The 27,030-nt window shown below is 32.9% G+C and overlaps 4 protein-coding genes across 4 annotated transcripts; all 4 read right to left on the bottom strand.

The window, feature by feature from the left end:
- Positions 1 to 8,117: 8,117 nt before the first annotated feature.
- On the bottom strand, positions 8,118 to 11,411 carry LOC116143786. The gene is made up of 5 exons (XM_031429242.1): positions 11,287 to 11,411; positions 10,344 to 10,428; positions 8,899 to 9,012; positions 8,310 to 8,411; positions 8,118 to 8,214 (listed from the first exon to the last, which is right to left on the bottom strand). The coding sequence occupies exons 1-5, from the start codon at positions 11,370 to 11,372 to the stop codon at positions 8,170 to 8,172; spliced, it is 432 nt and encodes a 143-aa protein (XP_031285102.1). The 5' UTR covers positions 11,373 to 11,411; the 3' UTR covers positions 8,118 to 8,169.
- A 1,963-nt stretch (positions 11,412 to 13,374) lies between these two features.
- LOC116143784 lies at positions 13,375 to 14,516 on the bottom strand. The gene is made up of 2 exons (XM_031429240.1): positions 13,731 to 14,516; positions 13,375 to 13,591 (listed from the first exon to the last, which is right to left on the bottom strand). Exons 1-2 carry the CDS (start codon positions 14,412 to 14,414, stop codon positions 13,529 to 13,531), a joined length of 747 nt encoding a protein of 248 aa, XP_031285100.1. The 5' UTR covers positions 14,415 to 14,516; the 3' UTR covers positions 13,375 to 13,528.
- A 1,408-nt stretch (positions 14,517 to 15,924) lies between these two features.
- LOC116143726 lies at positions 15,925 to 16,383 on the bottom strand. The gene has a single exon (XM_031429160.1). It carries the CDS (start codon positions 16,381 to 16,383, stop codon positions 15,925 to 15,927), a length of 459 nt encoding a protein of 152 aa, XP_031285020.1.
- Positions 16,384 to 21,869: 5,486 nt separating this feature from the next.
- LOC116143725 lies at positions 21,870 to 22,356 on the bottom strand. The gene has a single exon (XM_031429159.1). The coding sequence runs from the start codon at positions 22,354 to 22,356 to the stop codon at positions 21,895 to 21,897; it is 462 nt and encodes a 153-aa protein (XP_031285019.1). The 3' UTR covers positions 21,870 to 21,894.
- Positions 22,357 to 27,030: the final 4,674 nt, after the last annotated feature.

The raw sequence follows: 27,030 nt of genomic DNA, 5'->3' as shown, positions 1-27,030 counted from the left end.
TTTTCAATATGTACCATCTTGAAAACTATTGATATAAAAAATTATTTTGATAAAAAATGTATTTAAACTTTCTACATTATAATTGGTTACTATATTCATTATCAATAACATATGCACATTAAATTCTTTGGGTTTATTTTATCACATTTGATTGTTTTTAACTTTTAATTGATTTCTACATTTACATGTGATACCAATGTCCTTATGTGTGTATATATATATAAAATACATAAGGACTTATTTGGTTGTCAACTTCAGAACCTTAAGTGATTATTTAAGGTGTACACAAATTAGCCTGGACACTCCCAATAAAAAAATAGAGTTGCATAAAAATTTTATTTAACATTATATATATATATATATGAAAAGATATATTGTTTTAATATGAAAGAGTTAGCTTTATTTGTAAAAAATAATAATAAACTTATCTACATGTCAACTACGTATGGGCTTAGTTTATCTAAATCAGAATTTCATCAGCGAACGTCATAGTGCCACGTATATTTAATTAATTTTCAATGAGATATTTTTTTAAATATAGAGAAAAAAAAAAAAAAAATAGAAACCCACCAAACACACTAGGTTCAAGCATGCTTAAAACTTTGACAAATTTTCTAATACAATTAATGAACACTCTTGGATTTGGCCAGCCAACAAGGTCACTTTCCAGAGAAAGTTCTTGATAAGTTCAAATCAATTTCAGTCTTTTATTAGATAATCCAAAAGACTTTTTTACCCATTTGAATATAACCACTTAATTAAGCATATTTAAAGATTACGACTAACCCAAATTCTATTTTTTTTTTCTCATAATTATCTCTTTAGTTTATTCCAAAGAATATTATTATCCATTGTTTGTCTATTTTGCTTTTTGTGCTCCCTTTAGCGCCTGTCTTCTCAAATTAATTTGATTAATTAATTCATTGGTTAGATAAGGCTTATGACAAAGACTTGTTTGGGTTTAATTTAATTAATTTGTTATTTCATGAGGTTGATTTTTTACATTAATCAAGATTACATCCTTATCAAAAAGAAAAGAAAACCATTAATAAATATCAAGTTGGAAATGAAATTTATATAATATAAATATAAATATTTTTATATTTTCTCTATTTCAAGAAGGGTTTTTGTCAGTTTTAAATTAATGAACTTTATATATGATGTTGAATCTAATTGGGATAAATTTAATCAAAACAATTTTGGGTGGGTTTATTTTTAAAATAAAACTATTTAAATATGTCTACAAAATTGGATTTGGTCCACCTTAAATCTGAGTCAATATGACCAAGTATCCTCTCCACCTAAGTTATTTGAAAGAAGTTGAGACCGGTTGTAGCCTAGTTGAACCTATCTCATTCATTCCACCATAAACAATATTCATATAATTAAAGATGAGTTCGTAACCACTGCTAGATGGCCTAATAGTAAAAGAGCAAATGAGGTTCTATGAACTTTAAGTTTGAGTCCCCTAAAGCCCTAAAAGGGTGGCCATCGAGGTTCTTATCCGGTTGACAATGTTAGGGTCTTAGAATATTATTGAGGTACGCGCAAGCTGGTCTGGATACTCCTAATGATAAAAACATTGACTTGTTACACAGATGTATGTACAAATAACATTCATTGATCAAACTCATAATTCTAACGCTTGAAAGAGAAGTTTTATGTGCGTATAAACTGGCTCGAACACCCTAGTTAACAAACAAAAAATAGTTTTAGATCATACAAGATCAAGAACATTGTTGTTTTTCATCAAAAGTTTTTTGTATAGCGATACGCATCCTCATAAGTTATTTTTGTCAATTGTGATTGTTTATAGTCGACAACGACAATATATTACAATTTGACATACATGCATATATTCAAATTTTAGACGCACCAAAATTACTTAAAATTGTATGCCCAGAAGATGATATCAATCTTTCTTAAACAAGTGGTTGATGGTACAAGCCTTAATCATAAACTATTATCTATGACCAAATTATTATAATTCGAAAGCTTGTCTTATCGTGTCGGTCAGCCAATTCATATTATTAATTAATTTTATAAGAAAGCATGACTTAGACAATTGCATGTGCGGAACATAATTTCAATTTATTGGCTTCGTCAATTGACTTTGTCACTATACTAATGGATTAGAAGACCCATTTTTTCTCAAAAGGTTGCTCATAGATGGAAGTTCAAAATGGTGGTGAAACCACTTTTCTTATAGAGACTTTTCCATAAATTGCATGAACGTTTAATAGATAATTATAATAAGATTAATGACAAGTATTTCAGAGTTATATGAATTTTTACTGATAAAAATCGAAAACCTCTCCTACCCCTATATTAGTAATTCTTTGCTCAAGACGTTTTAATATAAATTTGACATATTGGTTGTATCTTTATAAGTTTTCCAACTTGAATGGAAATCTAAATCTAAATAGTTGGTCGTAGAAAGAAGCTCTAAAAGAGGGTGGTGGAGCCCCTAATCCGCTAAGTCCAAGCTGCCTTTTTGAATATACATTTCTTCATAAATCAAAATTTCAACAAGCTCTTGAAATTGAATGGTTTAGCCCTCCCAATTTGAACTCTTCAAATCAATCTTCTTTGAATACCAAAATCAAAATTTTCACACGCAAAGGCCACAACTTCCAATTTCCCCAATAGGGTTTGTTGAGCCTTCACGTATCAAATTGACAGACTTTAATTTAATTTGTTTTTTTTTTGTTCTTGGTTTCTATAGCCAATTGGGAGATGCAACACATTGACAAATTTCATCTTGATTTGTGGGAATTATTGGTGGGTTTTGGTCATAATTTGTAATCAAGACTCGTGGATCTCTCTATCTATCTACCTATAAAGATTAATTTTTATGAGCCCACCATGATTTTGTATAAGATACGAAGAGAGAGATTGGTGAAAAGAGATATATGTTTTAATTGATTAATTTTTTTTTTTTTTTTTTTTTTTTTTTTTTTATGTGCTTATCCACGTTTACAAGAAGTGCTTTTGAAGAGGTTGAGTTGTTTGGGAGTTATTAGATATGTTAAAGTACTTCGTATCTATAGGTATTTTAATTGAATACTTTAATATAAGCACAAAACATTCAAATCAGCTCAAATATCTTAATTTATTTATATGAATGTAATTTTGCATCAACCACCCAATTTCTTATTAATGAGGATTGGGTAGTAGAAGTAGTTATTATTTTACATATTTAACAAAAATTAATATCTATTACCACTTAACACAATGAATAAGAAGATCTTCAAATAATTTTCAGTGTAGATACCGTATTTTTTTTTTTTTTTTTTTTAATTCTAACACTCACATTGATTAACATTTTCTTTTTCTTAATTTGATTAACAAACAGAAATATTATCTTAATTTGAGGCGATGAAAAGTAGGATGTTACATAAACACGATTAAGGAAACAAAGTTTGACTTTAATAAGTTAATAACCAAAGCGTTTTGTCTTACATTAAAAAAAAAAAATGTTTATCCCTTAAGAGTTGTTCATTGGAGAATACAATTTCCCTTAGCTGTTAACCATCTCACTTATTATTTTACTTTAGAAATGTATCACATAATGGATAAGATGATTTTTCACCTAATCACATTTAATAGTTTATTAAGTTTTCTAATCCTTGAAGGTTAGCATCATTAATTATTAATTATATTCCTTCTATTGGTTACTTCAGCAGTTGGGAACTGTAATGTTATACTACTTGGCCCTATTAGTGCCACACCTTTTTGTGTAAATTATATGTCTTTAATTCTGGCAAATAAGGGAGCACTTCAAATGAAACGATAACATTATTAGATCGATAATTATTGGATCACGGATTAAGCTAATTGAAATTATTATATTGTTGATATGAAAGATTGTTGGGAACACTATTCATTGATACAAACATTCACATTCATCCAATGATTTCTTTTTCTTCTTCTTTTTTTTTTTTTTTTTTTTTTTTTTTTTTTTTTTTTTTTTTTTTTTTTTTTTTGGGGACTAGGTTTTTCTTTGATTCGGTATCACGTGACAAATTGATCCTTAAAACCATTCAATCAACAATATACATTAATTCAAGTGTAATTTTTTTTTTTTTTTTTTGTTTTTTTTGTTACCGAGGGTATCCGAACTAGTTTACGTGCACCTTGACTAGTCTCCTGACCCCGAACAAGGTAAGTCTTGCTGCCCGTAGCCAACAATATTAACAATCATTCTTGTGATTCGAATCTGAGACTACAAGGAGAGCAAACCCATTGGCCCCGAGCCCTTACCACTCGGCCAACCCACTGTTGGTTCTAAGTGTAAAATTTTCATTTGACTATTTTTTATTAGACGTGTATTTTCACATAATTTTAACTTATATATATATATATATATATATATATATACAGTAAAACCTCTTTATAATGATACTCTATATAGGAATAAACTCTACATAGTCATAAAAAATTATATTCCCAATTTGGGATAGTTATAAATAAGAATAAATTCCATATTGTAATAAGTTATAATTTTTCTAATTCCCGTTTTAAGGAAAGTTGCCTCCACATAGTAATAATTATCTCTATATTGCAAAAAAAAAATATGGTATGTTACATTTAAGGTTTAAGATGAAATAAAATCTTTATCTGAAGTTGTTTGGGACAATAATTTATGCTTTAGAATTGTTACCACATCTTTTAATTTGCGGGTACATTACTCGCTAGCATGGATATTTTCTTGTTAAAGCTAAAACATTTCTAACTTCTCAAGCATGTTTAGAGCTTCTTGACATGAAACTTTTTGTATTTCTCTACTATCATCCTCATAATTATTTCCTTTCTCTTCTTGTTTAATTGTAGAAATGATTTTTGTTTTTTTTTTTAAAACATACATGACTTGTTACTCATTTGGATGATTAAGGAAAACACTAATATTTATTCGATTAGTGTAGTGAAGTTGTTGAATCTGATCATTCAATTCTATAATAACTTTTTGATTCTCCTCATTCACTTCATTTATAACTTGCAATTCATCGACATCGGGGGTCCTAATTTTGTAATGCTTAAAACAATTGGTAATTATCTGTGGCTTCACATCAGTTGTCATGCAGCAACTGTATTTACAATTCTGTCAAGGACAGTTATCTTTGTTGGTTTCAAAACACGATCTTCTATCCGTTTTAAAAGTAGGCTGTTGAAGTGTTGAATTGAAACCCTTATATTATTAAAACATGAATTAAAATCTTAATATTGTACTACTAAAACATGAATTATGAAATAAGAAATTTTTTTAACTACACCTCTATTAAGTTATAACCTCCTCATAGTAATAAAATTAGTTAGTCCCACCATTATGACTATAAAGAGGTTTTACTGTATATATATATATATATAACAAATGAAAAACCTTGACCTCATGTGAGTAGATATATGACACAATTTTTTAAAATCAGTTGAGCTCAATTTTCTCGATTACTATATACATTGAATTTTGAATGATACATGGTGTTCTCATTGGTGTCAAATCAATAAGAAATGTTACTTACACAATTTAGCAATAAACCTGTAATTTTAAATGTCTCAACAATGTATGATCGATTAGGGTTTTCTTTGTACATGAATTTGAATAAAAGAGACTGGTAATCTTGCAAAAGGCATGCATGAAGACATCCAAATTCAATTCATCTACTTGGCCCTATTAATGCCACACATTTTTGTGTAAATTATATGTCTTTAATTCTGACAAATAAGGGATCACTTCAAATGAAATCATAACATTATTAGGTCCATAATTATTGGATGACGGATTAAACTAATTGTATTGTTGATATGAAAGATTGTTAGGTGAACACTATTCATTGATACAAACATTCATTGTTCATCCAATGATTTCTTCTTCTTCTTTTTTTTTTTTTTCCGGGACTAGGGTTTTCTTTTGATTTGGTATTAGAGTGACAAATCAATCCTTAAAACCTATTCAATGAACAATATACATTAATTCAAGTGTAAGTTTTTTTTGTTTTTTGTTTTGTTATCGAGGGTATCCGGACTAGTTTACGCGTACCTTGACTAGTCTCTCGACCCCGAACAAGGTAAGTCTTGCGGTCCGTAGCCAACAATATTAGCAATCGTTCTTGTGATTCGAATCTAAGACCACAAGGAGAGCAAACTCATTGGCCCCAAGCCTTTACCACTCGGCCAACCCATTGTTGGTTCTAAATGTAAAATTTTCATTTGACTATTTTTTATTAGACATGTATTTTCACATAATTTTAACTTCTATTTTATATATATATAACAAATGAAAAACCTTGACCTCATGTAAGTAGATATATGACACAATTTTTTAAAATCAGCTGAGCTCAATTTTCTCCGATTACTATATACATTGAATTTTGAACGATACAAGGTGTTCTCATTGGTGTCAAATCAGTAAGAAATGTTACTTACACAATTTAGCAATAAACCTGTAATTTTAAATGTCTCAACAATGTATGATCAATTAGGGTTTTCTTTGCGCATGAATTTGAATAAAAGAGACTGGTAATCTTGCAAAAGGCATGCATGAAGACATCCAAATTCAATTCATCTACTTGGCCCTATTAATGCCACACCTTTTTGTGTAAATTATATGTCTTTAATTCTGAAAAATAAGGGATCACTTCAAATGAAACGATAACATTATTCGATCGATAATTATTGGATGACAGATTAAACTAATTGTATTGTTGATATGAAAGATTGTTGGGTGAACACTATTCATTGATACAAACATTCATCGTTAATCCAATGATTTCTTTTTCTTCTTCTTCTTTTTTTTCCGGGATTAGGGTTTTCTTTTGATTCGGTATCAGTGTGACAAATCGATCCTTATAACCTATTCAATAAATAATATACATTAATTCAAGTGTAAATTTTTTTTTTTTTTTTGGTTATTGGGGGTGTCCAGGCCAACTTACGCGCACCTTGACTAGTCCCTCGAACCTGAACAAGGCAAGTTTGCTGTTCGTAGCTAATAATATTGGCAATCGTTCTTGTGATTTGGATCTGAGACCATAAGGAGAGCAAACCCTTTGACCCTAAGCCCTTACCACTCATATGTAACTAGATATATAACACAATTTTTTTAAAATCAGTCGAGCTCAATTTTCTCCGATTACTATATACATTGAATCTTGAACAATACATGGTGTTCTCATTGTGTCAAATCAGTAAGAAATGTTACTTACCCAATTTAGCAATAAACCTGTAATTTTAAATGTCTCAACAATGTACGATCGATTAGGGTTTTCTTTGCGCATGAATTTGAATAAAAGAGATTGGTAATCTTGCAAAAGGCATGCATGAAGACATCCAAATTCAATTCATTTTATTCATGAATGAAAAGATATTGTTTTTTTTTTTTTTTTTTTTGGTGTCCAGGTTAATTTGCGCATACCTCAACTAATCTCTCAAGACTCTCAAATTGACGATCAGGTAAACTCCTCAGTTGCCACTCCTATTAGGGCTTATGGAGACTCGAACTCAGAAGCTCATGAAACTTCTTTCTGCTATTTTACCATCAGGTTACCTAATGATGGTTATTAAAAGAGATTGTTAGTTGTAAGGTTGCCACTTCCCTTCCAGGCTCACAAAATTAAAATTATTCCAGAGAAGGTGGAATTAAACTTATGAAGCCAACATTTAAGAGGCCTAAAGTTTTATGGTCCATGACCCAAAAGGTCAATTAATAGGACCAAGCCATCAAATCATTTACAATTTGAATATCGATTCAGTATTGTTACCGACTTAATACCTGCTATTAAATGTATGATCGTTGGTCAAACCGATGATTAAGCTAATCATCCATCCAATGGTGGATAATGACTGGTAACATTACTGGGTCGACACTGTAGTTAATCTATGGTGGAACAAATCACTTTGATTAGGCTAGTAAAATTATTTGCGCTGTATCGTTTGTTTTCAAAAACCAAAAAATTGTTTCTAAAATATACAATATAGACAGGCCTTGAATAACCCAAACTCCTAAACTAATGAACTAGAAATATTAGGCCCAGCCCAGCCCATTCTACGTATTTATTCTCTTTTTCATGGAAAACGGAAACCCATCTTCGTTCCAAACATTTGAATCCTACAAACATCCTTTCATGAATGAATCTGCAATTGCTTGAATTTCAATACCGTCTGGACTATTGTCTAATGCACAAAAAAACTGACGATGGCAGACAAATAACCAGCAAGCTGAAAGACAAAAAAAGAACATGAAAATACATTAATCAAATTGTCTAATACTCCAAAGATTCTAGTTAGCCAACTGAAAGAAAAGGGAACTTCACCTGAGCTAGAAAATTTTTCCCAGTGTGACCTTCGATTACTAGGCCTGCTGTGAGACCAATCATTGCCCATGCTCCGTTGATTGCCTCAATTTGACGTCGTCTCTGAAAGAGCAAAAGCAAGCCATCAGAATGTACAAGTGAGCTAAATTAGAGCAAAAAAACCATGAATTAAGAAGTTGGATAGGTGAATGGGAAATTAAACCATGTTGGCAATACAGCATCGGCATGCCCAAAATTACAATACAAAACCAAAGACCAAAGCAACTAAACTTGCCCTTTGGCTAGAATATAAGGTTATCATTGAATGTGGTAGACAATTACTGGCTTAGTTCTTTTCAGAAGTTATCAGCTTAGGGTTTTTTCTGTCTTCTTAATGAAACAAAACACTTTTTCGAGTCCTACATGCCAGTCCAAATCTAAAGTAGGAAGTACGAGGAGTTTCCCATAGATTTGAGAAAATTTATAGTACTTCCAAAGAGCTACCAAAACTTCAGCAGGAAATTGTCAGCCACCAATGGCTGCTGACACCAGACATTAGACAAGTATTTTTATATGAGTTATCTTTCATCAATTATGAAACTTCCTCCACCTTGAATTTCTCCTTCACTTTAATTTGCTCCATTTGTTTGGCAGCCAACTGCTTGGCTTCCAAAGGATCAACCATGATTATCTCCTTGATGAAACTTTTGCCCCACTTAGAAACCTGCACAATGAAGCAAGGGTAAATAAGTGTGATTCGGAACAAAGGTGAATTTAATTCTTATACACTGCAAAGCATATTATATGATTACTGGAAATAAAAGAGGTAAAAAAGGAAATCAGTTTCATCTCACTGACTGTAAGTAAATTAAGTATAAGGCAGAAATTGTTGCAAGGAAAAAAGTGCAAGTTGCATCTCGAACAGATGATTCCAAGCCATAAGAAATTGCAAGAAAAAAAGACAAATTCTTCATATAGGACGATATGATCATGAAACATCATGCAGAAAATGCATATATAGACACGCCAATCTAGCTATCATTTTCCACAAAAGGGGTAATTACCTTAATCTGAAACACTATTCTAAACCCTCAAGACAGTCTTCACTAAATTCCTTTGGGGGCATAATAGATTGAAAGGAAAGCAACTTCTAAAGGGATTTTGAGAGAGTTTAAGAACCTCCAAATGAATCGAGACACAATGTGCAGTACTCAAAAGGAAAAGAGCAAATGATCAACGTGCCCAGGAATGTGATTGTAGAACATAGAGAAACTGGATTCACAGAGGCCTCTTATAGTATAGCAATGGAGGAGAGTCTAAAAGCACTTAATAAATAAGTTCCACTGAGTCCGTAAAAGGGTGAGTGCTCTTAACTAAACCGAAGAATTGTGATTCAGGTACTCACAGAGAAGTGACTTTGGCGCTATGCTTATGAAAGTTGTTTGTGCAGGAATGCTATCAATTTTGTGCATTGTAATTGGTAGACTGGAAAGTGGGAAATTTTCCATTGATTATTTATGTGAAACAAATTACACTCCCAATAAAAACATAACCCATCTCTCCATCTTAACACTCATAATGCCTTCATTCAACTACCTGATACAAGTGTCTTTACAAGAACACCCACCAAACTAAGCCTTTAAAATTCAGCTTTTAGACTATTTAGATTGGATGACATATAATAAAACTTTGTTGTTCCTTTGATTTGCTTTATGATTCACAATTTACTGAAATCAAAGTTTATTTCATTGTTTGATTCTAGCCAAAGAGACAGATGACTTCGGTGTCATTAAGATTTTTGTCAAAAATGAACTAAATAGATCTATGTATCCTTTCAAATACCAAGATACCTCTGAGATTGATGATTCTAAATAACTTGCACCATCTGCTAAGCAACTACAACTAAGTAATCTAACACGACTCCAGAGACCAGACTGTCACTACCAAGAGGCATTTGCTGACTAAACATCAATTACATACCTACAAAACCTTTGACCATATGCAAACCAAATATACTCGCATTATACATGAGGAAGCCTTGGGGTTGATTCATACATTTGGATTGGCCAAAACAAGAAACTCTTGGCTCCTGGTTCTACTGGATGTCAGGCTTGCATCTTGGTCTCTTCTCAATCCCCACCTGAAAAAAAAGATTTAATATTGTAAAACTATTTCGGTACGTAACATTATTAGGATTTGCATCTTGTTTTGTTCCTATAAAACTTAATCATGCCAAAAAACTTCATAACTAGCCAGGATATAGGCATCAATTATGGTTAAGTCACATGACACAACCAACAGGTTTCACACTCTATCACTAAATAGCACTGGTACTTACTCAAAAACCACTTTTACCACATGAAACAATTTAAACTACATTAAGAAATTGCATCTAAAAATTGAAACTAACACAAGTTTATTGAATTCTACTGACCAACCTAACCCGAAAGCTCATGAACTTCAATCAACTTCCAGTGTATACATTAGATTTCTCAAATAAAATCTAATTAACAATTCCCCATCATGTTCTACTAACAAACTGAGGTGAACTCATCCTCTATAAAAAAAAAATAAACAAAGGAGCCATTTTGGGATACACAAGTAAATTTATCAAGCAGCAATTAGTTTCATCTAAAATTTCCTAAATTGTCACCAAAACAAAAAACCAAAAATAAAAAATTTCCAGTCATTTCATCATCAAGGCCACTGAAAAAACAAACCTTCTTTTTTCTCATCTTCGATATTTCAATTTTGCCATATCCCTAGTAAAAACACAAAGACCAAATCTTTAACCACAAAACGACTAACTTTACCAAAACAAACACATACACTCCAAGGAAACAATAAAAAACCAAACAAAATTTATCAAAACAGTGCCATTTATAATTTTTCAGTTACTTTTCCTCGGTTCTTTTTTTTCTAAGCAACCAAACAGAGAAAACATGTAAAAGAACAAAACTTTGAGAAAATGAAGAAGTGGATAAGTGAAAAAAAATACTTGTGGAGAGATGCAGAGCGATGAAGAGGGCGAAAAGAGGAGAAAATTAGAGGTCCATTGATGGGTCGCAGAGATGTGGACACCATCTCCAGTTGTTTCTTCTTGGTTCTTACGTGTTCTGTTCTCTTTCCATATTGTTGATTTTTGATAGCCTTTTATATAATATTTTTTTAACTACAGAATTTTTCTTAAAAAAATTAAATAAACTGAATTTATGTGGAGACTGAGAGAGAAATGTTAGCTTTCATAAATTTATAAATTAATTTGTTCTATTTAGAAAATAAAATAAGAATTCCCCGTAAGAATTCTTTTTTATTTTAAAGAAAATTTATGGTAATTTAATAAAATGACTTAAAATCACCTTCCCCTAATTTTTTGTGTAATTGTGAAAATGTCCTTAAACCATCTCCAACATATTGCACCAAATTGGTACAATTTTCACACTAAATTGATATGATTTTTATGTGAAACACTATTACATCTTCAATCCACTGCATTAAATATTATACTAAAAATAATATTTCTTAGAATATTGTTTTTACATTATAATAATCAACAATTAATCTATTTCACTCATTATTTTTGTATATATTAATAAAATATTAAGAATGATATTTTTATTAAACAATAATTACTTTGAAAATTATACTAATTTAATAAAATTAAACATTTATTTAATCAAATATACATTAAATTTAATATAGAAAAACATTACATCTAATATAAAATAGTACCAAAAAAAAAAAGACAACAAAAACACAAAAGTAAAATTCTATATTGATAGTAATTTAATTTTTCGAATTAGTATATTCTTCCCACAAATGATTAATTAATGCATTTCGAAGAGCATGGTGAGCCTCTGTATCTTTGATTTATCTATGTCGAGCAAGAAAATTTTGAAATCAGATATTTTCATCTGCGACAATTTCAACAAATTAGCTTAAATACAAATAACAAAAAAAAATATATTTTACTCTTTAAACAGTGTCACCCCAAATTGGTGTGCATGAACAATACTACACAAATTAGTGTGGCACTGTAGCAACCTAGCAGGGCACCGAATTGGTGGAAAAAATGACGCTAGATTGGAGTTGAAATTCAAGCTACTTTGGTCATCTATAACCCAAAATAGCGTTGAGTTGGAGATGCCCTTAGATAGTGAAAAGGACGGCCAACTGATACACACCGTGAGTAAAATTAATGACACCTCTCAAGTATGACTATTATAAATTAATAAATATTTATTAAATAAAATATTTATTATTTATTTTAATACTTAAAACTTAACAAAGAGATTTATATTTTTTATTCGAACGGCATTAATTATTATCACAAATTCTTTCATAAATCATGCACATATACATATATACGAAATCTTCTCAAACAACAGGATTAAAGGATCTTGGGCTTTTGTTTAGCCTCATTCTACAACAATTGAGACTTAAATTGGCCCATGACCAAGTAGTGGAATACAAATGGCCTTGGAAAACAACTGCACATTTCCAGGGAGCCAATGCTTTGGCTTTGGGAAACATTGGAAGATTCGAAAACCTGAACAAAACCAGGTTCAGCACCGACACCATACCATTACCAGACAAAACCAATGGCTCTTATGAATAATCAATGGGCATGACAACCCCTGTTTTTTTTTCCATTTATTATAAATGGCACATAACATGTTCAGAAAACTAATCAATTCATACATCGATCAACAACTCTCAGATAACTTAAATCTTTGCTTTTGTTTTTGATGGCAACTCTTGTTCTTCTGGTGACTCAACTTCTTCATCTCAAACACCAAAACTCTGATTCTGTGGAAACAATACTCAGTCAGTTCCCCTCCTCAACATATTTCGCTGACCAGAACCAATTGAAGCTGGAGACTAACAGCTATATACAAGCAACTGTGGAAGATGAAGATCTGGCGGACTCAAGGTTCTGCCTGGACACTCTCTGGCCTTAAAAACTCAATTTCTTGATCGCAAGTTTCAATCTTGTAATCGATTATCTCTAAGTCTTTCTTTTCGTTTTTGTTTTCCATTTTCTTCCTGTACATATACAAGATGTGCATACGTTTTATAGAAAAAAAAAATCATCAACGAAATTTAATGGAGAAATTTAATACTGGCTCTCTGCACTACTCTGCCAAACCCAACACCCAACAACAAAGATTGAGCTAAGCTCCTGCGTGGACATGCTTGGCCCTTTCAAGTATATTCCATGGCATGTTAGCATATTCCATTCATCTCTGTGGCACAAATCTCTTCACCACGTGGATGTGATTTCTTGAGATGGTAGTACCACACTGTGTAAACAATCAGCTTCAAGATCTTCAACAAGCATAGAGAATTGAACGCTAGTAAAAAAACTAACCAGCTAGAAACTATTTTAAATCCCCCAAATTCAATGATTTTGAAGCCCTGGAAAACAATCACATATAGTACCTTGAAGAAGTTATTTATAGCAAACCCACCAAGCTTCCTACCCTCAACAAGTTTTGCAGCCTTACTGAATGCTTCCATCCCATAAATTTTCTCTTCAGTGGCTGATGCTACAGCCCCCAAAGTCCAAACAACATCCAAGTAGTTATAAAAACACAAAGCAAAAAAGAATACCACAATACTTGGAATTGATGATTGGTTATGTTGTGGCACAAGAGAGAACAAAATAACCAAAACTATGGCAGTGTAACACACATTAAAAAGTGTTATGTGTAGGCAAGTAACAAACGGACGCATCAGCAATCGCATCAGTTTCGAGATGAAGTCTTTGAAAGATGAAAAATCGATCGACGAGGAACAAGTAGTTATGGAAGATGCAAGAATTGTGGCTGGAAGAGAGAATAAGAAGAGGTTGAGATAGGCAAAAGAGGAGATTAGTATTAATCCAGTGATGAATCTCAGTTGCTGTCTGATGTGAAGTGGCAGAAGGGAAAATATGAAGCTGTCGGTGAGTAAACATGGGGAGTTTTGATTGAAAATCAAATCGTTTGTCCATGAATTTGAGGAGAGAATGATGAACATAAAGTAAAGGGAGAAAACGATGGTGATTATGTATGTATAAGCCAGGAGTTTCCAGTTTTTGAAGAGGCATTTAATGGCTTCTGTTAGAATTCCTGCAGAACTCATGATGCTACTATTGAGGATTACTAGGCCCTTTGAAAATGTTTTATCTCAAAAGAGAAGATAAGCTGTATATTGAGATATTGTTCATTAGGCTTAAATTAGTCCACTCCTACTCCCTTTGATTTGTGTTAAGATACTCCTGGGAAATTGACCATTTTGTGGTAAGTAAGATTGCCATCTGTGCAATCTTCAACTGCCATTAAAGTAAATTGTTGACTTTAATGCATCTTTATGTTATTATATTAGCAGTTAGATAGGAATGTTTCAAGTACAACAATTTTAATTCAGGTAAAATTATAGAGATTAACAGTTAGTACTCACAAAATTTTATATTATAAATGCATGATATCATATTTGTAGCATTTGATAACAAATTGCCTACAATATAATTTAGTAGCAGAACTAAATGATGCTTGTACTCATGCCTAGAACTGAATATGTTGACATTATAAGAATGACAGGTTTGAGAAGGCCATCGTTATCGATTCTAAAAATTAATCTGTTAGGTGATGTTGTTGATCCACTATTCCAGAACAAAGATTCAAATTATTTCTATTCGATGTTTCTTTGTTTGACGTTTGCTATGGAAAAACATTAGATGGAGTAGGTATTGTAGCATATTCCATTTCTCCTTGTAAATCTAATCTCATAAATTTGCTCTTCAATGGCTGAAACTACAGCCTCTAATGTCAAAACAACATCCAAATAGAGGTAAAAAGCCAAAGCAAGAAACAATTGGAATTGATGATTGGTTGAGCTGTAGCACAAGATAGAACAAAATAACTAAAACTATGACAGTGTAACACACATCAAAGCATGTTATACATAAGTAAGCAATCAATGGACTCATAGTAATCGCATCAGTTTCGAGATTAAGTTTTCGAAAGATAAAATATTATCGCTCCGAAGAGCAATAAGTAGTTATGGAAGATGCAAGAATTGTAGCTGGTAGAGAGAATAGCATAATGTTGAGATAGGCAAAACAGGAGATTAGTAGTAATGCTATGATGAATCTCAGTTGCTGTTTGATATGAAGTGGCTGATGGGACAATCTGAAGCTTTTGGTGAAAGTACTTGGGCAGTTTTGATTGAATATCAAATCAGTGGTCCATGAATCAGTAGGGAGAGAATGATGAACATGAAGTAAAGGGAGAATATGAGGGTGATTATGTTTGTGCGAGCCAAGAGCTTCCCATTTTAAAGGAAGCATTTTGTGGCTTCTTTCAGAATTTCTGCAAAACTCATGGTGCTAATATTTGAGGTTCAGACCCTTTGAAGATGTTATAAAATTTTTGGGTATCTGAAAATACTATTGAGTTTTGAGAGTACATCTCATTTGATTCTGAAATTTGTCCTCATTGTGGCTTATGTGAAGTAAACATGTAAAAACAAATCTGATAAAATGTGTTTGGCACAACAAATAATAATTCTGGGGGTTATACAGATAAAACACAAATTTAATTATCGAAATTACACACAAAAACAGAAGGAAAACAGAAAAAAGATCTTCTCATCAGGGAATACTTTCAGTGATCAATGGAAAATTGGGTATTTTACAATATTCCAAGTCCCCTTGCAATTCAACTTCATCTCCATGAGTTTTCTTGCACCGATAGTACAAAACTGTATATGCCATCAACCCAAACATCTTAACTAGCCAGTGAGAATTCCATATAAGCAATCCAATTATCACTTCAACTGCTGCAAAATCTTTGAATTTCAGAAAGTTAAACCCCTGTAGCACAATAAAGGAGAGCATTGTCATCACGAGATTAACAAGAAATCCATGCATTTCCATGCCCTTAACAATCTTAGCCGCCTTCGCAGACGGATCGATTCCATAGCTTTCTTCAAGCACCGAAACCACAAGAGCTAAAGTCCACGCAACAGCCAAGTAACCATAGAAGGCTGCAGCCGAAACCGACAGCAAAATAAATAAAACTTTCAAAGCAAAAGAACTTTGAAAACTCATTATGGTAGGAAGCAGAAGAACTAATGCAAGGAACATGGAGCAGACACAAAAGACAATTACGTAAAGCGAAGTAAGAAATGGTCTTTTCCATGGACTTGCCGCGGTCGAAAACAAGTCCTTTAAGGAGAAATTTTTGCCTCTGTGTTGTTGCTGATGCTAAGATTGTGGCGATTGAGAAGAAGAAGGAGATAAAGAAGCTGATGAGAAGGAAAATGCATTCAGTGCCAACAAAGATTCTTATATCTTTATGTACTGCAACAAGAAGGTTTGCATATTCTGGGGTGTTGGAGTTTGTTGATGCTTGATTTTGACACCAACAATTCGCATGTGTAAAGTATTTAGAAGATCTTAAAAATTACACGTGAAATGATTATTAGAGTTGAATAAGGTACTGTTTTCACAATAACATACAAAGACGTAAAGATAAAGGAAACAATAAAGATTTTTATAGTGGTTCAGATGCTTAAAGCAAATCTTTCATCCACTGTTTTTTTTATATTAGTGTGTTCATGCTGCGATCTGGGGTTGCAGGTGCTTAGTGTTCTAAGGATTCTTAGAGAATGTGAAGTTAGTCTCTTTCTAGTAGTGTGTCTTTCCTATTTTCTTTGTTGAATTGAGAGTGTCTGGTCTTGATTTTGTGAGAGAGAGCTACCTATTTATACTTGTTGTGTTTACGGTAATGATTACATTATTGCAAATGGGTTGGTGTTGTGCAAATCTCTCCTATCTTCCCATTGGTTGAGAACTTAAGAAATTTCCTTAAATTAAATGAGGCTTTAGACATGTGTGCGAACCAAATTCATTTACAGACAAAACCTGAGTCAGCTGGGTTGTTGACAACTATATTTTTTCTATCTTAGGCTATATGACATACTCTGGACGGTGCAAAGCCTTCTGATTGATGCATACTGACATCAGTTTATGTCAACCTTGATTTTTAGGCATAACAGGGCTGGTGAAAAGGAGGATGCTTTGGTCAGTTATCCATTTTGAGAGCAATGGTTTCGTGGAGAAAATGTCGAACAAGAAAAGGAGAGAGTGAACAGAGAGGGTAAGTAAGGTGAAAGAGGCCATGAGCTTCCCATTTTAGTAGAAGATTTTGAGTGCTTCTCTGAGAATATCTGCAGAACCAAGAAGAAAATGTAATGCCATTTCTGAGAAATGAAATCTTCTGAAACTTTTTGCACAACAAATTAATGAACAAATTATACTGTTATGTGTTGAATGAGTCTACTCCTACACCATGTTCATGAGGAAGAAAAGTCTTGGTGAAACTGTTGTCCAAGTGATGGGGCTACCAAGACCATGTACTTGAGGAAGAAAAGTCTGGTGAAATTGTTGTCCAAGTGATGGGGCTACCAAGACCATGTACTTGAGGAAGAACAGTCTGGTGAAGCTGTTGTCCAAGGGATGGGGCTACCAAGACCATGTACTTGAGGAAGAACAGTTTGGTGAAACTGTTGTCCAAGTTATGGGGCCACTAGTGCTTGAAACTAAGCAGCATTGAAAAATCAATATCAGTTAAGTGACATAAATTAAAAGATGGATTAGAAGTCTAGGCAATTAGCGTATTGACTGGGTTGCTTTCGTTTTGTCAAAGTGTACCAGAGTAGATTAGAGCTAGACTATTAATTGCTTCTCTATGGTCAATGCACACGTTCTATATCTTGCGTTTGAGAAAATCTTGCATGCATAAGATGTATATGCATTAGTCCAATAAGGATATATGTGCAAGTAACATGAGTTGATATGCACTATCTTATTGGTTGAATGCACATTCATCCAATGTCCTACTTTTCCATCCAGAACAGGAAAAAACTAGAAAACAAGTATATGTTTATACCTAACAAACAGGGCACAAGCTGCAATCAAATTTGGTTATTAGCATATTAGACTAAAAGAATGGACTTGCAGTGAGAAACTATACTCTAAATTACACTAAGAACTTAGTTTAATTTTGTGGGTATCAATTAAAATCATATATCTTTCATGGTAAAAAAAAAAAAAAAAATGAACTATTTCAAGTAAATTTATTTCCTACAAGTAGCTAAGAGAAATACAATAAAAAATTCCCCTGATGTTTTTGAAATAACAAAAATTTCACTGCCATTATTGAACTGTTAATGAGCTGTTAAAGTTTATACTCGTATGAGTTCATAAATATTATCAAATTACCCTTATACCATTTATTTTAACACCTAAAACCTAACGACAGGAAAATCTCTGTTATTTTTAAAACTTCAAGGGGACTTTTGATTTTTTATCACACCTTAGGGAGATTAATGTTATTAACCCTAAGGAAAATTACAATTTACATAAAGAAACAATACAAGAGATGAATATGGATCCTTGTTGTGAAGCGTTATATTTCCCACTTAAGTAGAATTTTACATCATTGAGTTACAGGCTCATAGCTATTTATAGATCCCAAATTAAACATCATTTTGAGGAAAAAAAAAAAATAAAGCCACTTGCTTTTACCCTGAATTTTAAGGGTATTCTAATAGACTTCCCTTTTTTTCCATGGACTAGCTTGTGTGCACCTTAACTAATCCTCTGGCACCTTAGAACTACCGACTGGGTCAAAGCTCTAGTGGCCACCCCTATTAAGAGTCGTGGGGACTCGAATTCGGGAAACTATGTTAGATCCTCCTCTTGTTCTTTTATTATAGACCTCAAATTAAACATCATTTTGAGTNAAAAAAAAAAAAAAAAAGAACTATTTCAAGTAAATTTATAGCCTACAAGTGACTAAGAGAAATACAATAAAAATTCCCCTGATGTTTCTGAAATAACAAAAATTTCATTGCCGTTAATGAACTGTTAGTGAGCTGTTAAAAGCTCCACCCCTACTGAGGGTCGTGAAGACTCAAACTCGAGAGACTATATTAGACCCTCTTCTTGCTCTTTTACCATCAGGTGACTTGAACTTGGGAGACCATATTAAATCTTCTTTTGTTCTTTTACAATCAAACCACCCAGTGGTGGTTACAGACTTCCCATTTGTAACTTCATAACATGAGAAAATTCAAAAGGACTCATTATTAAAATACATAAATTCAGGACCAAATTCTGCAAACAAGAACTTGTCTTAATCATACTAAACTCTCATTAAGAAAAGGAACTGTTGGCACTCTACTATAGCCTGAACCCTACTACAATTCCACTCCTTCTCCATGGTTTTTCTTGCACTGGTAGTACAAAATTGTGTACGTCGTGAATAAACACCTTAACCAGGTAGATATACTTTACTAGAACAAATCCAACAAGGGCTGTCAACCGAGCCGAGCAGCTCGCAAGCTGGCTCGATTAAAACTCGTTTGAAGCTTGACTGGGCTCATTGAAATAATCGAGTCAAGTTCGATCAGTATTCGACTTGGCTCGATAGACTCGCAAGCCAAAGCTGACTCGTATAACTAGGGTGCTTTTAGATGCTTTTAGAAACTATGGGGGATTAAAACAATATTTTTCTAACTATAAACATTTATAAAACTAACAAATCAGACCCCAATATTAAAATTGGTAAAACATGATTCCTGAATCAGAAATTCAAAATTGATTTAACCCAAACACTTGACAACCCCATCGTTCTTGTAATCTCCATTTAGCTAAATTAGAAATCCCTAAATCAATCGTTGTTCTTGCCGTCAGACAACGCCGATGCCAACGCCACATGTACCTTTAATTCCATAAGCTGCAGCGGTTATTCTCGCTGTCAAACGCAACCTCTTTCTGAACTCTTTCCGTCGATCAGAGATTTCAAGGTAGTTGTTATGAATTAGTGTTTGCCTTGTGGGTTTTTGGGTGTGATAAAATCTTGGGTTATATATTCTCCTTATTATTTTGTTCAGATAACCCAACTTATGTTCAACATCTTTCCTAAATGAAGATGCATATTACTATTATCATACAACATTATCCTGATCATAAGCATTGTTTGTTTGTTTGTTTGGGTTGCCAAGAAAAGAAAAAACCATTTTGCTTAAGCTTTGATAAAGACCCATTTCAACTCAAACAGTTGGGCTGGGTAGTAGGCCTTTTGTGGGTTTGGGTAGAACCCTCTTTTGAAAACCGGTTTGCCAAGAAAGGGCGTCTAGGTCCTTTATAACCCACATGCCTATCATTTTCTCTTCCAATGTGGGATCCTAACATTCTCCCACGCTTCGAGACCCAACGTCCACGTTGACCCACTCTGAACGGCTTCACTCTAGGTGGCCTACTCTCTAAGGTTGCCCCTTCCTGGGTAGCCATTTCCTAGGTTGCCCCTTCCGAAACATCATTGGCCCACTCTGGACGACTTCACTTTGGGTAGCCTACTCTCTAAGGTTGCCCCTTCCTAGGTCATCCTTTCCAAAACATCGTTGGCCCACTCTCAGAGGTCGCCCTTTCCCAAGTAGCCCTTTCCTAGGTTGCCCCTTCCAGAACATGGGCTTGGGCAGGTTTGGCTTTGATAACATTTGATAAAGACTCATCTAACAACTCAGACAATTGGGCTGGATAGTGGACCTTTTGTGGGCTTGGGTAGAAGTCTCATTGGAAAACCGGCTTGCCAAGGAAGGGTGTCCAAGCCCTTTATAATCCACATGCCCACCTTTTTCCCTTCCAATATGGAATCCTAATAAGCTTTAAATCAAATGAAAGAAGAGGGGAGAGTTTTTGGTAGGGCCATTGATATGCTTATATTTAGTGTGAAGTAGTTCATCTATTTGTGTAGTAGCATCAGCACTTGTTTGCCCTTACTTGCAGTTTTTGCTTATATAAATTAGTGCAGGAGATGAAAAAAATTACAAGATTGTCGAGCCTAATTCGAGTTTGCCCCTACTTGTAGTTTTTGCTTATATAAATTAGTGCAGGAGATGAAAAAAAATTACAAGATTGTCAAGCCTAATTCGAGCCGGCTCGAATTCAAGCTCGTTTACCCCTAATCCCTAATCGAGTTTGAGCCGAGCTAGAAAATTTTTGGCTTGGCTGGCTCGGCTTGAACTCAAACTCGCCCTTTATGTAATCGAGCCGAGCTCGTTTAGCCAAAAACTCGGCTCAATTACAACCTATCCAACAATTATGGGAATTGCAGATAATTTTTTACTGCCCATCATCAAATTAATGTCATGAGGCACTATGAACAATATTGTAAACACAAGATTCAGAAGAAAACCATTTCCCTTAACATCTCAATAGAGTATAAGATGGTAAACAAATTGACGTTTAAGTATATAGATGATTAAACCTCGTGGAAAAGAAAAAATTCAAATTATGATGACGTGAATCTAAGCATGAAAGAAACTTCTATTAAAAATTATCAAATAAAGCACTATTGAGTTTTGACAGCACATCTTATTCGATTCTGAAATTTGCCCTCATTGTAGCTTATTGGAAGTAAACACGTAATAACAAATCTGATAGAATGTGTTTGGCACAACAAATAACAATTCTGGGGGTTATACAGATAAAAAAACATATTTAATTATCGAAATTACACACAAACAGAAGGAAAACAGAAAAAAGATCTTCTCAGCAGGGAATATTTTCAGTGATAAATTGAAAGTTGGGTATTTTACTATATTCCAAGTCCCCTTGCAATTCAACTTCCTCTCCATGAGTTTTCTTGCACTGATAGTACAAAACTGTATATGCCATCAACCCAAACATCTTAATTAGCCAGAGAGAATTCAATATAAGCAATCCAATTATCACTTCAACTGCTGCAAAATCTTTGAATTTCAGAAAGTTAAACCCCTGTAGAACAATAAAAGAGAGAATTGTCATCACAAGATTAACAAGAAATCCATGCATTTCCATGCCCTTAACAATCTTAGCCGCCTTTCCAAGCGCCTCGATTCCATAGCTTTCTTCAAGCACCGGAACAGCAAGAGCTAAAGTCCACACAACAGCCAAGTAATCATACAAAGCCTCAGCCAAAACCGATAGCAAAATAAAATAAACTTTCAAAGCAAAAGGACTTTGAAAACTCATCGTGAGAGGAAAGAGGAAGCAGAACTAATGCAAGAAAAAGTAGCCAACACCAAAGAGTGTCAGGTAAAGCAAAGTAAGAAATGGTCTTTTGAATGAACTTGCCGCGGTCGAAAACAATTCCTTTAAGGAGAAATTTTTGCCACTGTATGTTGTTGCTGATGCTAAGATTGTGGCGGATGAGAAGAGAAGGAGATGAAGGAGCTGATGACAAGGAAAATCCATTCAGTGCCAACAAGGATTCTTTTATCTTTTTGTGCTGCAACAAGAAGGTTTGCATATTTTGGGATGTTGGGGCTGGTGAAAGGACGGCTGTCGTCAGTATCCATTTTGAGAGCAATGATTTCATGGAGAAAATATTGAACAAGAAAAGGAGAGAGTGAACTGAGAGGGTGAGTAAGGTGAAAGAGGCCATGAGCTTCCCATTTTTTGTTGGAGTTGTCGACTACTTCGCATTAAAGGGTAACGGAGACGCACTCGGGTCCGCTGCCCCCGGCAGCGGGGTGCCCCGCTCCCCGGTGAGCGGGCGGGGTCCGGGGGCAGCGCCCCCGAGCCCGTAGGCGGTTTTGGGCTTTTCCATGTATAACCGCTGTAGGATTCCTTTTAAGTTATTAATTCCTTTTTGGGTTGGGCTTAGGAATAGGAATTCTTGTAAAACTAGGTTTAATCTCTTAAACCTAGTATATAAACATACTTTTCTCTTGTTATGGGTGTGAGAACAATTCATTCATTGTAACGAGAGAAGTGAGGCATATTGCAATAATATTACTCAGCTGGACGTAGCCTACATTGGGTGAACCAGGGTAATCGCGCGTATTACATTCTTTGTTTACTGTTTGTTTTGTTTAATTATTTATTTTTTTGTTCCTGTTGCTTCTCTATTTCGTTCATTTTTGTGGAAGATTTTGAGGGCTTCTCTGAGAATATCTACAAACCAAGAGAAAATGTGATGCCATTCTGAGTATTGAAATTCTTGAAACTTTTTGCACAACAAATAAGATAATTATACTGTTATGTGTGAATGAATCTCACTCCTACACTGTGTGCATGAGGAAGAAAAGTCTGGTATGTACCTGAGAAGAACAGTCTTGGTGAAATTGTTGTCCAAGTGATGGGGCTACCAACACCATGTACCTGAGGACGAAATTAAGTGACATAAATTAAAAGATGGATTGAAAGTCAAGGCAATTAGAGTATTTGACTGGGTTGCTTTGTTTTGTTAAGTATACCAGAGAAGATTAGAACTATTCTATAATTGCTTCACTATGGTCATGCACACATTTTATATCCTTGCATTTGAGAAAAAATTATGTTATTTTTGAAACTTGAAGGGGATTTTTGTTATTTTATAATATCATAGGAATTATTGTTATATACCCCTAAAGAAAAATACAATTGACATAAGAACACTACAAAGAATGAATATTGTCACATCCAGCCTAAGCCTAAGTCTATACAAGACCCAATATCTAGTTTAGGAGACTTTGACTCAAGAGCATTAAGAATATGTCAAAAAATATTTCTAGAGCTGCCAAAATGTTCCTTCACGACAGCAAAGTAGGACTAGGATTTTATTACTTAATAATTAATCCTAGACACCAATCCTAAAGGATATGTACAGATTTGGATTGTTAGATCCACTTGTAAACTCTATATAAGCTATCTAGTTTGAGGTTATTTTCATATTTCAAGTATTGTATTCAATTAAGGCAATATAAGAGAGTTTTTTGTTCTTTTATATTCTTCGTGTTTTTTATTTTTTCTTTGAGAGTTTCCGGGTTATTCAGGCTTACTTAGTGCTTAATCTCGTGTTTATCTTTGAGAGTTTGCGGGTTATTCAGACTTACTAGCGTCTGGTCCCTTGTTTGTGTACTAAATTTGCACGATTCTTAAAGGTTCATGACAATATAATTCCCAAGTTTAAAGTCAGGGATTAAAGGATCAAATCAACTAAGAAATTAAATAATTAAATTGACTGCGGAACATGGAATTACTATTAGAACAATTAAATAGACACAATTGTATTGGTTTTTTATAAATCCTTCATAATTGTATTAAATAATTGAATTCCTGTAATATATTTTAACTTTAAAATTTGATTGTAGACAATGCAATCTTGAAAATGTTGTAATGAATGCTTAAATATTATTGGTCTTCATCTCTATTCATTTTTTAATTAATCCATTGATCAAAAATTAAAGAGATTATTCAATTATTTGTATTTGAATTAATACAATATAAGATTGCAGCCCTTTCTTTTGTTAGGTATAAATTAAAGGTGTGAAATTTATTAATACCCTCCAAATAACCAAAGAAAACAATTACTTTGGGTTAAATAATGAATATAAAATTATATAATCCCCAAATAGGGAATAAAACATGGTGTTAATATTAAAGGCATGATAATAAAAAATATATTTTGTGCTCTTCATTTATTTTAATGATACAAATTGAATCTCACTTGTGTAATTTTGACCCCTTTTATTTTAATTTCTCATATTAAAAACATGTTGATCATTCATTAAAATAAATCAATGTATTTTTTTATAATAAAATCATCTATTCAATCCAATTAAATTTGTTAAAAGTATTAAACTAAGCTTGATTCTAACCCACTTAGGAAACTAAATTGGACTACAATCTGATCAAATTAAATGAGGAGTATTTTTCAAACCATACATAAACAGTAGTTCAGTAAAAAACAATTAATTTTCATCTAAAAAATATCATTTTTCCTTAATTATTTCCCATTAAATAAGTTGAATTGATTAAAAAAATAATAATATAATATTCATTATTATTATTTTTATCTTAATTCACTTATTTAGAGAGTTGTCGGGTTAATGAAGTCTGCTCAACAATACTTTCATTATATTTGCATTCTTGTATAAGCCAAAAATTGTATTAGGCCTTATCAAACTCAAACACGAAACATCTACTACGTACTCAGTGTCATGACCCAATTTGGGTTGGGCCTACTCTAAGATTTATTCCATGGGCCAGCCCATTGCACCAACCAAGCTACTCACGATTGGATCATCCAATCACTAGACCTTATCCCGAATTGGGTCTGGCCATTAGTCTATTTGGGCCCATATCGCTCCAAAGAACCCAAAGTTCTATTCATATCCTAATTCATCTACTTCATATTTCATCTACTTTCTATTTGTCGAAGATTCTGAATCTTTTAGAATGATGACTTTTACTTCTATAAAGCAAGTAATCAGGGCTTTTTGATATAAAGTCTATTACTATCGATTAATTTTTGATATAGGAATAGGAAATCGATGAATTATAAGGTTGAATTTTGATTTTTGATTATATACTTACTTGTTGTTTTAATTAATGACCTTTCTGACATGTCCAAGATATATTTTAAATCAGTAATACTATTAGTCCCAAATGATATCCCAAAATTTTCATTCCCAAATGACGTGTTATGTCATGTGACCCCTTTCAATATGAGTCTCCATATAAGGGGATCTAGATCAACTTGCAGATAAATTAGGGGTATACATGGAATTTGACCCCTTTCAATAAATTTTCATGCCTTCTAAAGTTAAGAACTCTAATACTCTATCCCACACTTTTTTTTTTTTTAAATATTGACTTTGAATTATAGATTTTTTTAAAGGCCATTTCATAAGATTTAATTTGTTATGAATTATAAGATATTTGAGAAAACCAATTGATATATTTCATTAACAATTTCTTGCATTATATTATTGGAGTAAGATTATGTTTTTAATAATACTATGACTAATCACAATTTTTGTATCATAATTTCTTAATATTATTGTTCATCCTCATCCGAATCACCCCCATATTATCTGTCAAAATTTCCCTAATTTATAAGTATTATTTTAATTTGTGATATAAAATAGGATCAAGGTAAATTTAATTAAAGGCGTGATATTTCATTAATACCCTCAAATTATTTATATTAACAAAAGCAAAGAAAGTTTGAAAAAAATTATAAAATTGGAAAATTTATTGTATTTTTTCCTAATCATATAATTAAGGTGTAATATTTTTGGTATTTTAAAATTATAATATCCAAATAGCTATAAATTTTTAACATGAATGTTAAAATCAACATATATTTTGTGTGCCCAATTTTAATCATAATATAACCCTCCTATAATAACAATCTCATTCATCAAATACAAATTTCATTCAATCCTTCAATCTTTTAACTTATAAAATGTTATGTTGTTGCTCTTCATTAAGATTTTATTAACATTATGTTTCTTTCTTAATAGAATTATATTTAGATTCGAATATTTTGTTGATGCGTGATTTTGAATCAACCAAACGCACATGCGAAATGCTAAGCTGGCCCAAGACACACTGGATGAACAGGTAAGAGTAAACCAATGGAGAATAGCGTTAAAGTTGGTTTGATGCTAAGGAAGTAAATCCTACTCCACTTGATTTTGTATTAATGATATGGTCAGGTCTCGTTCAGCGGACTGACTTACAAATGATTTTACAAGAGGAGATACTATCTTTTCTTTAGAGAGATTAGCTAATCCCTTAAATGAGAGAGGAGCTCTCAATTTATAGTAGAATGAATTAGTTTTATCATACTAATCTGCGAGTTGGTGGGATTATCCGTGCAATCCTTCTTTATGTCCTATTGCCCACCTTCTAGAGCGATTTACACGATTTGGTGCA

Source organism: Pistacia vera, unplaced genomic scaffold (assembly GCF_008641045.1).
Source record: "Pistacia vera cultivar Batoury unplaced genomic scaffold, PisVer_v2 Contig432, whole genome shotgun sequence".
NCBI lineage: Eukaryota > Viridiplantae > Streptophyta > Magnoliopsida > Sapindales > Anacardiaceae > Pistacia > Pistacia vera.
Note: the sequence above shows the minus strand (reverse complement) of the source record. Positions and strands in the feature narration are given on the sequence as shown.